Source organism: Numida meleagris, unplaced genomic scaffold (genome assembly GCF_002078875.1).
Source record: "Numida meleagris isolate 19003 breed g44 Domestic line unplaced genomic scaffold, NumMel1.0 unplaced_Scaffold357, whole genome shotgun sequence".
In the NCBI taxonomy this organism is placed as follows: Eukaryota; Metazoa; Chordata; class Aves; order Galliformes; family Numididae; genus Numida; species Numida meleagris.
Genome location: NW_018364582.1, coordinates 44,166 through 55,292, shown reverse-complemented (window position 1 = coordinate 55,292; position 11,127 = coordinate 44,166). Strand labels below are relative to the sequence as shown.

Below are 11,127 nucleotides of genomic sequence, written 5' to 3'. Positions count from 1 at the left end.
GGGGTGAAAAACTGAAAGATAGGGAGAAAACTGGGGTGGTAGGGAGAAATCTGAACGTGGGAGAATTATGATTGCATGGGGAGAAATTTAATTGCAGGGAGAAGAAATTAGTTGCAGAGGGGGAAAATGTGACTGCAGAGGGGAAAGCTGTGATTCAATGATTCTGTGCACTGTGAGTCTATGAGCTATGAACACTTAAGGGGGAACTGAATTGCATGGAGAAAATTGTGACTGCAGTGACTGTTGTGATGAGATGGGGAAAACTGTAATCTCTTCCACAAACTGAGGCTGGTATGATCTTCTGTTGTTTGTGTTCTTATTCCCTATGCCACAGGAGCATTGAATGCTCTTCTCATCCAGGAATGAGGCTGTGATGATGCATGAGTGCTGGGGGAGTTCCTTCTGGTGCAGAATGATGTAACATTCACTCTTTTGCCATCCCTTTGCCCGAACCTGACCAAATTTGATGGGATGCAATGTTTGTAGCAGGGATTCAAAATTGTCATCAACAGTTTCCACTTCCCTGGAGCAGAGAGTGCATGAGCACACCTTATAGACAACAGGGCAGAAGCATCCAGAAGCCCAGGGTAGTGCTCCGAGATGAGAACCAGCACCAGCGCAGGGAAGGAAGCAGGCCTGAGAGCAAGGGATGGCAGCGAGTGAAGGAAGAGCTGAGCGCTGTGAGCAGCAGCTCTGAGGCTGCTGTCCCGCTGAGAGCAGTTGTGTTGGAACACGCTCTGCTCACATCTGTTGGGATCTCCACCCTTTGCGCCCCACGTTGGGCCCCCAGCACAAGGACTGCGGTGCTGGCACCCAGCAGCAGCTCAGCACCACACAGCCCTTCAGACACTGACCCCTCCCCGTGGGTTTACGGAGAGAATCAGAAAGAAAAACAACAGTAAGGATAATAAGATATGTTTGTATTTTTCCAAAGCAGATGATGTACAAAGCAATTGCTCACCACGCAAAGACCAATGGTAGAAGCAGGACAGAATGGGAGGCAGGGAATTTTGGGAGGATCTATAGGGGACGTATAGGGTATCTGTGGGAGAAGCAAAGGAAGGAAAGGGACATTTTGGGGGGCTCTCCAGAGCGGGGTAGAATGGGACAGATCTCTCAGAAATGGTGGTAGTGATTTGGAGTGGACTGGAGAGGATTTGGAGGTCTCAGGGGGTGGTGTTAAGAGATTTGAGGGGATAGAGAAGGATTTTGGGGTAAGAGATGAGCGTTTAGGGATTTGGTGTGACTGGGAAGCATTTGGGGTGCACTGGTGAGAAATGGGATTGTTAGATTTGGGGAGGTTATCTGGTCTGGGGTTAGAACAGAACACCAGGAAGTCCCAAGCAGGGAATTTAGGGTCTGTCCCCTTCAGTGCACCCCATAAATGAGGCAGCTGGGGAGTCCATCAGCACGGTAACCCAGTGCTCACTTTGGTGTAGATAACGGGGGACTGAGGGGCAGTGGGGGAAGTGGAGGGCTGAGAGCACGGGGTGGCAGCTTGCATCTCGGCGTAGGTCAGATCCTCGCTGTCACTGGAGGGCACCTGGAGAGACAGGAGGAGAAGGGGGTGCCATCATGAGGGTCCCAAGAAGCTCGGGCTGGGGTTGGGCCTCTGGTGTAGGTATCTAGGGAGGTGTTTCCCTGAGGGGGAGACTGAATTTCTGTAGGGACTTAGATTTTGGTTCTGCATGGGGGATGTTTCTGGGTCCATCTATGGTTTTGGGGACCCCATGGGTGATTGGGCCAACTGTGGGATGGGGGATTCCCTACAATTCAGATATGGAATTCCCATGTTCTGGATACAGGAGGTGCACATAAACTTCAGGGTGAGCCATATGGGGCTGGAGGTCATTTGGGGTCCCCATGGACAGGATTTGGATTTCCGTGGTGATGTCCAGTGCAGGCCCCAAGGGGCAGGTTGGGATTTGGGGTCCGCTAACAAGGCACTTACCTGGATCTGCACGGCCTCAGTCATTCCTGGGGGGACACCTGAATCAAAAAGGAGAGGAGGAAGAGTGGGGGTTCTGTGGGGGCCATGAGGGACATATGGAGGATCTGTACGTAACCTATAGGGGATCAAAGGACAGGTACGGGATTCTTGGAGGGATCTATAAGGGATGGAAACCATTGAAGTCCTTCCTCACCAGGGCTCTCATCTCTCTGTGTCCAGAGGCTGCGGGCATCGAGCACGAAGTAGAGGCCCAGGCAGAAGACGAAGACAGCAACACAGCCCCTCACCACCGCCACCACCAGGTTCACATGGGATGGCCCCTTGGCACCTGAGGGGTCAGGGTGTTTAGGTGTCCCCGTCATGGAGCTGGGATACAGTGACAGTGCCACCCACAGCTAACACTGGGGGTAGACAAATTGGGGTCTCGGACCTAACATGGGTTGCAGGTTTGGGTGTCACCTGCAGCACCACGTTATCTACAAGGAGTGAGGACACAAATGTGTGGTCCTAGATGTTCTAGGAGTACGTACTGGGATGCCAACATAGGCCAGGGTCCCAGCAAAGTGGTTGAAGGTGGCTGTGCCCACCAGTAGGATCCTGGTGCTGGGTAGGGGCTGAACATTCACCTCTGTGCAGGAGGAATGTGACACCACAATGGTCATTCCAGCACTGGGTGGTGATATCAGTCACCATTGCCACATGTTCCCTGGGCTCGGGGAAATGCTGAGTGGGAGGTAAAGGTGTGGTTCATGTGCAGGGAGGAGAAGAGATGGGACTTGGCTCCGTGGGAAAAGCTCAGGTCCACCCTCTGTGCCCAGTGCCCTCACCAATCACCACCAGTTCCACGGGGTCACTCATATTCGATGTCCACAGTGGCTCTGACACCTGGTAGCGACACTGATATGTCCCCGCGTCTTCCAGGTTTGTGACAACCAAGAAGAACTCCACTGCATCCTGCTCCTCGTCTTTTCCCTTGTCAGATCTCAAAGTTCCATTAAACCAGAGCTGGACCCAGGCAGCTTGCTGGGGCAGGTGGCAGCGCAGGGTGACAGTGTCCCCCAGGGACACCCCCTGGCTGGGGTGCAGCGACAGGGAGGGTCGGGGCACTAGGACAAGGGACACCAGTCAGCTTTGTCCCTGCACACCCTCCTCGACCCCTCTGATGGCCCCCTCCCCACGCTCCCCTCCCTCTGCCCCCATTCTCCCCCTGTCCTTATACTCACGCTGCTGTGCCCTGCTCACTGCCATCAGCCACCAACCTGCAAGGGACATGGTCCTGGTCTCACATGGGGCCACCAACCCCTGTGGCACCACGTCCCCATTGTCACTCACCCAGGATGAGGGCCAGCGCCATTGTTTCCATGAGGCAGGAGCAGCTTGGGGACAGCAAAACTGCAGTGGGGACAGGGAGTGGCCGGAGAGGCAATCTCATTTCCCCCTGGGGACAGGATGTCATGATGTCACCTCCTCATGTGACAAATTTCCCCCATTTGTGGTGACTCTGATGGGTCCCTGATAGGGTGACACACACAGAGTGCAATGCACAGCCTCTGTGGGGTGTCCCAGGCAGGCAATCACCCCTCAAGTGTCACACACTGTCCCCTACATTCTGCCACCTTGTGGCCTTGCCTGGTGTCCTCCATGGGATGCCACACACCCAAGATATGTGTCTCCAATGGGGTGTCCTACATGGGATGTCACATGAAGTCTCCAACACCTCCAGCCCACTGTCACCATGCGCTTTGGGTACCACACTCTGTCCTTGGTGCTTTTCTCTGCCACCCCCACTGGGGAAGCAGCAGGGAACTGATGGGGACACGGTGACACCTGCACTCCCCAGGAGTCCTGCCTGGGAGTCCTGAGATCCCCATGAAGCCTGCCTGGGAGTTCTATTCCTCGGTTCTGGGGTGCCCATGAGGTCAGGGTTATGTTTACGGTTTAGAAATCTGTGGAGGACTTAGATCTGGGGTCCTCAGGGGGCAGACATTGCTGGTCATTTTGGGTGGGGTTCAGGGGTCCTATCACTTGTTTTGCTGTCTCCTTGGGACCGGGCGGTGTTTAGGGCTTGTAGGAACCCAGGGCTTTTGGGGGCTGAGATTCTGAATCTGAGAGTCCTCATGAAGATGATTTGGGTTTCCCCCTGGTTTGGATTTGTGGGTGCACATGAAGGTAACATGTGACATATGAGGTGTATGGGCACTGCTGAGTCACAGCCTGAACCACTGATAAAGCACCTGGAGGGAAGACCTAGTCAGCCCTGGGAGCACAGGTGAAGGCAATTCACCTGTGCGACCAGAAGGGCTGAAGCCTGGCTCCACCCCTCTTAGGTCTCATTTAAGGGCTGACTGCCCCTGAGGAAGGACCTTTTCTTGGAGATTTCTCCTTGGTGGGCTCCTTTTCCTGCGAGCCCAGAGTCTTCCAGTCTGGGTGTGCGCTGTTTTCCTTCCACCTTTTTGTAATGCTATTTCCATTGCATTAGTCCTTCTGATCACTACACTATCGCGTTAGTCTTTCTGATCACTGCATTTGGCGAGCTAGGCAGGCCAAAATATTGAAATGGCTTTCCTTTTGAATGTCTTTAAGTGGGCCAAAGGGGAGAACATCGTTCCTCTAGGTAAAACCTTGCCGGGGCACATCCTGGGTTTTCTGGGTTCACCCTTTTATGAACTGGGAGCTGTAATTGAAAACTGGGGTCCCTTACGGGATAGTGGAAATATTTCCCGATCACCATCTGGCATGGCGAAATATTTTTATGGATTAGACAAAAATATCCTGATTACAAAGCAACGCCGACTGGCTGTGTCCACCGTGGCATGGCCCCTATTAATGGCTCTAAATTGGGCAGAACTTTCAAATAACACTTTAGAAAATGAGAACCAGCTACTGCGTGATCGCATTGAGAAACTCGAGCAAGAGCTTGGCCTATTGACAGGGAAAACATCAAGTCGAAATTCTCCCTTAAAGAAAGTAAAGAATATTGCATTGGAAAATACTCAGGGCCCCGAACCAGTAGTCCTGGGTAATCCAACAGGGAAAATCTCTAGATTGGATCTTGAAGCCCCACTTCAGGTGGATCCCTTCGAGATCCGACCTGTAGTGATGCAAAAAACAAAAAAGATAAAGATCAGACCAGCAGGGGTGCCCCCTGATCAATGGCCCCCTGCCCAAACGCATCTCCATCTAATATCTCACCCCTATACAGCATCTGAGTTGATGGATTTGGTGCAACGATTTCAGCAGAAACCAAGGGAAAGAGTACCAGCTTGGTTACTCTTGATTATGGGACATGGGGGCAGACAGTGTTATGGTCAATGGACCAGAAGTTTCCTAGCTCACATCCATTACCTTGCACCCTGCCCTTACACAAAGGCTGGATGCCACTGTGCAACATCATGAGGAGAATCACACCCTGATAGATTGGTTGATGGCAGCATGCCGTATCACTTGGCCTAATAAGGCCGATATCCCAGTGCATGCAGGTTTGTGGTCCTCCATGGAGGACCTCCAAACATATACTCGTGAGCTAGGAATGAAAGAGGCCATTCACGTGGATGCCTTTGAAAGTCCTGACTTAGTAAAATTCTCGGCTGGAGTGAGGGATCTAATTTTACAGCAGGCGCCTTCCCACCATTATGGCACACTGTTATCTGTATTGAACCCCTTGGTGGCCTCAGAGGCCATTGTTCAGCAGGCCGCCCAGTTGGTGGCTGATCTGGGGGAGACGGAGCGCTTAAGAGCAAGACGTAATATTAGGACAGTGGAAGGGGCTGAGGTATGTCCAGTTCTTAAAACTAGAAAAGCTGCCCCACAGACACCCCGATCGGGCCCCATATGGGTGTCCCGTAAACAGATGTTTAATGACCTCATACGGGCTGGGGTGGCTTTTGCTAAAATCGATCGCCAACCTAATCATGTTTTGCTTCAATTTTGGAAACAACTAAGGGACGGTTCAAAGTACCTCCAAAAGAACAGGGGTACGAATACCAGAAAATACTTGGAACCTAGAGGACTTTATAGTCCCTAATAAAAGGAAAAAGCTGCCCCAGGTGACTCGGGCTACGATGCCCGAGCCACCTGAGGAAAAAGACTAGGCTCTCGCCCAATTCATGGCTTGATAGGGGATATTAGTCCCCATGTAACTAGGGCCTCCAGATGGGACCGGAGGCCCTATGTTGAGCTGACTGTTTTTTGCTCCCAAAAGAACATACAAAGGGTTATGGCACTGGTTGACACAGGCGCGGAAACGTCAATTATTTATGGGGATCCGACTAAGTTTAATGGGGATAGAGCGATGATCGGTGGCTTCGGGGGACAGACCATTGCAGTTACCCAGATGTGGTTGAAACTGGGGGTTGGGCATCTCCCGCCCCGGGAGTATAAGGAGTCTACTGCCCCAGTCCCAGAGTACATCTTGGGCACAGACATTTTATGGGGTCAGGCTCTCCAGACAACTGTTGGAGAGTTCAGGCTCTGACAGAGGTGTATTAGTATCCGGGCGGTGCAGGCGATATTGAGAGGCCATGCAAAGCATGAGCCTATTCACCTGCCAGAACCACGCCGGATCACTAATGTGCGGCAGTATAGACTCCCGGGGGGGCAAGATGAAATATCAAGGACTGTGCAGGAATTAGAAAAAGCTGGGATCATAAGACCAGCACACAGCCCGTACAATTCCCCCATATGGCCAGTGCGGAAGTCAGATGGCACATGGAGAATGATGGTAGACTACAGAGAATTAAATAAGGTCACGCCGCCTGTTCACACAGCCGTACCCAATATTGCCTTCCTAATGGACACATTGAGTAGGGAAATAAAAACCTACCATTGTGTCCTAGACTTGGCAAATGCATTCTTCAGTATTGCAATTGCTGAAGAATCACAAGACCAGTTCGCATTTCCATGGGGAGGCAGGCAGTGGACTTTTCAGGTCCTGCCACAGGGATACGTGCATTCACCAACATACTGCCATAACCTGGTGGCGCGTGACCTGGCAAACTGGGAAAAACCTAACACTGTTAGCTTGTATCATTATATTGATGATCTCATGTTGACATCTGACTCACTGGAGGCAGTAGGGCAGGCAGCAGATTCATTAACTACCTATCTGCAGGAAAAAGGATGGGCTATAAACCCCCAGAAGGTGCAGGGTCCAGGCCTATCTGTGAAATTCCTGGGGGTAGTTTGGTCAAGAAAGGCCCAAGTACTACGCAGTGTTGTCATACATAAGGTTCAGGCATTCCCAGTCCCTACAACACCAAAGCAGCTGCAGGAGTTCTTGGGTATATTGGGATATTGGCGTTCCTTTATACCTCATTTAGCGCAGCTGCTGAGGCCATTATATAGACTCACAAAGAGGGGGCAACTATGGGACTGGGGGAGAATGGAACACGAGGCTTTCCAACAGGCAAAACTGGCTGTTAAACAAGCCCAGGCACTGGGTATATTTGATCCTACCCTCCCAGCTGGATTGGACTTTGGCTGGGGCCTGTGGCAACACCAGAGTTCTGTTTGGACGCCGATCGGGTTCTGGTCTCAGGTCTGGCACGGAGCAGAGGAAAGATACAGCATGATCGAGAAACAGTTATTGGCTGCCTACTCTGCATTACAGGCGGTAGAGCCAATAACCCAAACATCTGAGGTCACAGTTAAGACCACCTTGCCGATTCAGGGGTGGGTGAAAGAGCTGACTCACCTTCCTAAGACAGGCATGGCCCAAGCACAGACAGTGGCACGATGGGTCGCCTATCTCAGCCAGAGGAGTGGTTTGTCTTCATCACCGTTGAAAGAAGAACTCCAAAAGATCTTAGGCCCAGTGACGTATCACTGCAACGTACCGAAAGAAACAACAGTCGCTCCACTGGAGAAGAGTCCTGTTCAGGAGGGGAAATATCCCATTCCTGAAGACGCCTGGTATACGGATGGGTCCAGCAAAGGCAACCCGAGCAAGTGGAGAGCAGTGGCATACCATCCCTCCACTGACACAATCTGGTTTGAAGAGGGGGATGGTCACAGTAGCCAGTGGGCAGAGCTGCGAGCCGTGTGGATGGTTATCACCAAGGAACCTGGTGACAGTGCACTGAACATCTGCACAGATAGTTGGGCTGTGTATCGTGGGCTCACTCTTCGCATTGCACTGTGGGCCACCCAAGACTGCACCATCCACACCCGACCGATCTGGGGCAAGGAGATGTGGTTAGACATATGGACTGTGATTAAACATAGAACCGTACGCGTCTACCACGTTTCTGGACATCACCCCCTGCAGTCACCAGGAAATGATGAGGCCGACACGCTGGCTCGAGTACGGTGGACTGAGTACTCTCCTTCCGAGAACATCACCCACTGGCTACACCAGAAGCTGCGACATGCTGGACGGAAGACAATGTGGGCAGCTGCAAAGGCATGGGGGCTGCCCATAACTATGTCAGATATTGTCCAGGCATGTCATAATTGCGAAGCTTGCTCGAGAATGAGACCAAAAGCCTTGCCGGAGACGACTGCCCACCTTGCCAGAGGACATAACCCTCTCCAGCGGTGGCAAGTTGATTATATAGGCCCTCTCCCACGATCTGAGGATGCCAGACATGCATTAACTTGTGTCGACATGGCAAGTGGTCTGATGCAGGCCTATCCAGTACCAAAAGCAAACCAGGCCTACACCATCAAGGCTTTAACCAAATTAATGGCGGTAACTGGGACTCCACAGGTCATTGAGAGCGACCAGGGTACACGCTTCACGGGCGCGATGATACAGCGCTGGGCAGAGGAGAACAACACTGAATGGCGATTTCATCTGCCATATAATCCAACGGGAGCGGGCCTCATTGAACGTTATAATGGCATCCTGAAGGCTGCTTTGAAGACAGACTCTCAGTCCCTGCAGGGGTGGACAAAGAGACTCTGTGAAACCCTGCGGGACCTGAATGAATGGACGTGGCTCTGGGCAGCCTGGTCTAGTGATTGGCGACCCTGCACTTGGCAGGGGGGTTGAGGCTCGATGATCTTTGAGGTCCTTTTCAACCCAGGCCATTCTATGATTCTGTGATTCTATGAAAGGCCTAGAGATGGCAGACCCAGTGCCCTGAAGATGCTACAGACAACATGGGCCTCCCCTCTTAGGATCCAAATTACAGGCACCGACAATCGGGTAAGACCCCAAATTGGCAATGAAAATAACCTTCTGCTCCCTGCCCCTGAGAATCTAGAACCCGGTACCCATAGAATAGAATGGCCTTGGAAGGTGCAAGTAGGACCAAGGTGGTGTGGCCTACTTGAGCCTTGGGGCAGATTATTGGAGGTGGGAGGTTCGGTAGTCCCTCCAGTGAGTGGTACATGGCCTACTAACATCGTGGTCAACACTCCAGTCTTCATTGCTAAGGGGACCCTCATCATGTCCCTATGGCAGATTAGGACCCCTGCTTTGGTACCTGATATAGTTATGCAGCCACAGATATCTGGCCAAAGGGTGTGGTACAGACGGCCGGGACGTGCCCCAGTGCAAGCCCAAGTGTTGACCCAGGACAGGAATGCAGCCTGTGTCTTGCCATGGAAGGTGGATCTCCCCCTCTTGGTACCACTGAAACACCTATATTACTCCTCGTGAGTATTCTGAGTCTCTAGGGTCACTGGAAGGAGCAAAATGTCATCGGTGCATTCCAGTGTCACTGAGATCAAGCACGACACCCGGTGATGGCCTATGTGGGACTGGTGGAGCATGAGACGGACCTGCACCAAACAACTGCATGCCTCCAGTAACGTCATCGAGCGCTGGCCCATGAGACAACATGAACCTCAACCACGAACTGATCATCAATCGTCTCACATTGTGTCAACCTGCATCGCGATGGGCAGTTGTATAATCGCTGAGGTGTGTGGGATCCCTGTATCAGGGAAGGCTCACCGTCCGGGTGACTCAATCATTGGTTCATCCCATGAAGGGGTGGAGTGTATGGGAACTGCTGAGTCATGGCCTGAACCACTGATTGAGCACCTGGAGGAAAGACCCAGTCAGCCCTGAGAGCACAGGTGAAGGCAATTCACCTGTGCAACCAGAAGGGGTGGAGCCAGGCTCCAGACCCTCCTAGGCCTCATTTAAGGGCTGACTGCCCCTGAGGAAGGATCTCTTCCTGGAGATTCCTTTGCGGTGTGAGCCTTTCCCTGAGAGCCCTTAATCTTCCGATCTGGGTGAGCGCTGTATTTTCCTTCTGCCTTTTTGTAATGCTATTTCCATTGCGTTAGTCCTTCTGATTGCTACACCATAGTCAGCCTCAAGGTGGGATGGTTTGAGGATCCCCTCTCCTGGCAACTCTAATTTAAACCCTCCTGATTAAACTAGAAAACTTGCTTCTAAAGATGGTCTTTCCCTTCTTTAAGAGATGAACTCCATCCTCCCCCCGAATACCAGATTTCTCAAAGCTAGTTCCATGGCTTAAGTAGCCAAAGCCCTGTTCATGACTCCATGAAGTGGTTCTGTAGAGGCCCCTCAGGCTTTGAGTCAGGCTTCTTCCTCCTGCTAGTCCTTGTTGTGCCAGTTTGCCATTTCTCATCACTGTTGGCTTCCCCTCCAACTGGATGTGCCAGTGGGGGAGTTTGGGTCTGCTTGGCCCTGGACTGTGGATTCAGTGCAGGCTGCATGTGAATCTGAATGATTAACTCTGCCTCCCTGATAGCATAAAGACACCAGTCTGTCTCTTGCAGGTCAGTCAACAGTAACAGAAGATCCTCCACCTGGACACATCTTACGCAGACATGTTTGCCACTCACCTCCACTCCAGGAGCAAGGCCCAAACACTTCCTGCAGACCTGGATCAGCCCAGATGCTTCTTCCTTCAGCAGCTCTGTCTGGGTGGAGGCACTGGCTGTGTCTGGGGTAGGTGGGACACCGTGCAAGGCCATGCACTGACAGCCGTCTGGGGACACCCAAGCAGTGACAGCCTGCATGAGGCACCGCAATGGGGGCTGTGTGCGTGGCTCCACACGTACCATCACTTCAGGAACCCATAGTGCCACCACCACTAAGGGGAATACAACTGCAATATCAGGAGGTGGCATCACAGCATCCTGTTCCCCAAGGGGAACTGACAGCAGCTCTCCACCCACTTCCACTCCCCGCTGCAGTCTCGCTGTCCCCAGGCTGCTCCTCCCCGCTGCAGTCTCGCTGTCCCCAGGCTGCTCCT

General features: G+C 52.3%; 1 protein-coding gene across 3 annotated transcripts; it reads right to left on the bottom strand.

Annotated features, from left to right (window-relative positions):
* Nucleotides 1-922: 922 nt before the first annotated feature.
* LOC110391381 lies at nt 923-11,074 on the bottom strand. Of its 3 annotated transcripts, XM_021383218.1 has the most exons (8): nt 10,934-11,074; nt 10,715-10,792; nt 3,284-3,389; nt 3,175-3,210; nt 2,779-3,057; nt 2,145-2,279; nt 1,952-1,989; nt 923-1,543 (listed from the first exon to the last, which is right to left on the bottom strand). In XM_021383218.1, the coding sequence occupies exons 1-8, from the start codon at nt 11,000-11,002 to the stop codon at nt 1,406-1,408; spliced, it is 879 nt and encodes a 292-aa protein (XP_021238893.1). In that variant the 5' UTR covers nt 11,003-11,074; the 3' UTR covers nt 923-1,405. The 3 variants fall into 3 exon arrangements, with proteins under 3 accessions (XP_021238893.1, XP_021238894.1, XP_021238892.1); XM_021383219.1 differs by lacking the exon at nt 3,175-3,210 and adding an exon at nt 7,644-7,774 and having other exon boundaries at nt 3,284-3,463; nt 10,715-11,019; XM_021383217.1 differs by lacking the exon at nt 3,175-3,210 and having other exon boundaries at nt 10,715-11,071.
* Between the last annotated feature and the right edge of the window lie 53 nt (nt 11,075-11,127).

Excerpts from the sequence above, each read along its gene's own strand:
- LOC110391381 (XM_021383217.1), bottom strand. The coding sequence starts at position 11,002 with ATGCCACCTCCTGATATTGCAGTTGTATTCCCCTTAGTGGTGGTGGCA. Across the intron at positions 3,058-3,283 it reads GGCGCTGGCCCTCATCCTGG|TGCCCCGACCCTCCCTGTCG; the intron begins GTGAGTGACAAT and ends CCCTTGTCCTAG. Across the intron at positions 1,990-2,144 it reads ACAGAGAGATGAGAGCCCTG|GTGTCCCCCCAGGAATGACT; the intron begins GTGAGGAAGGAC and ends TTTTTGATTCAG.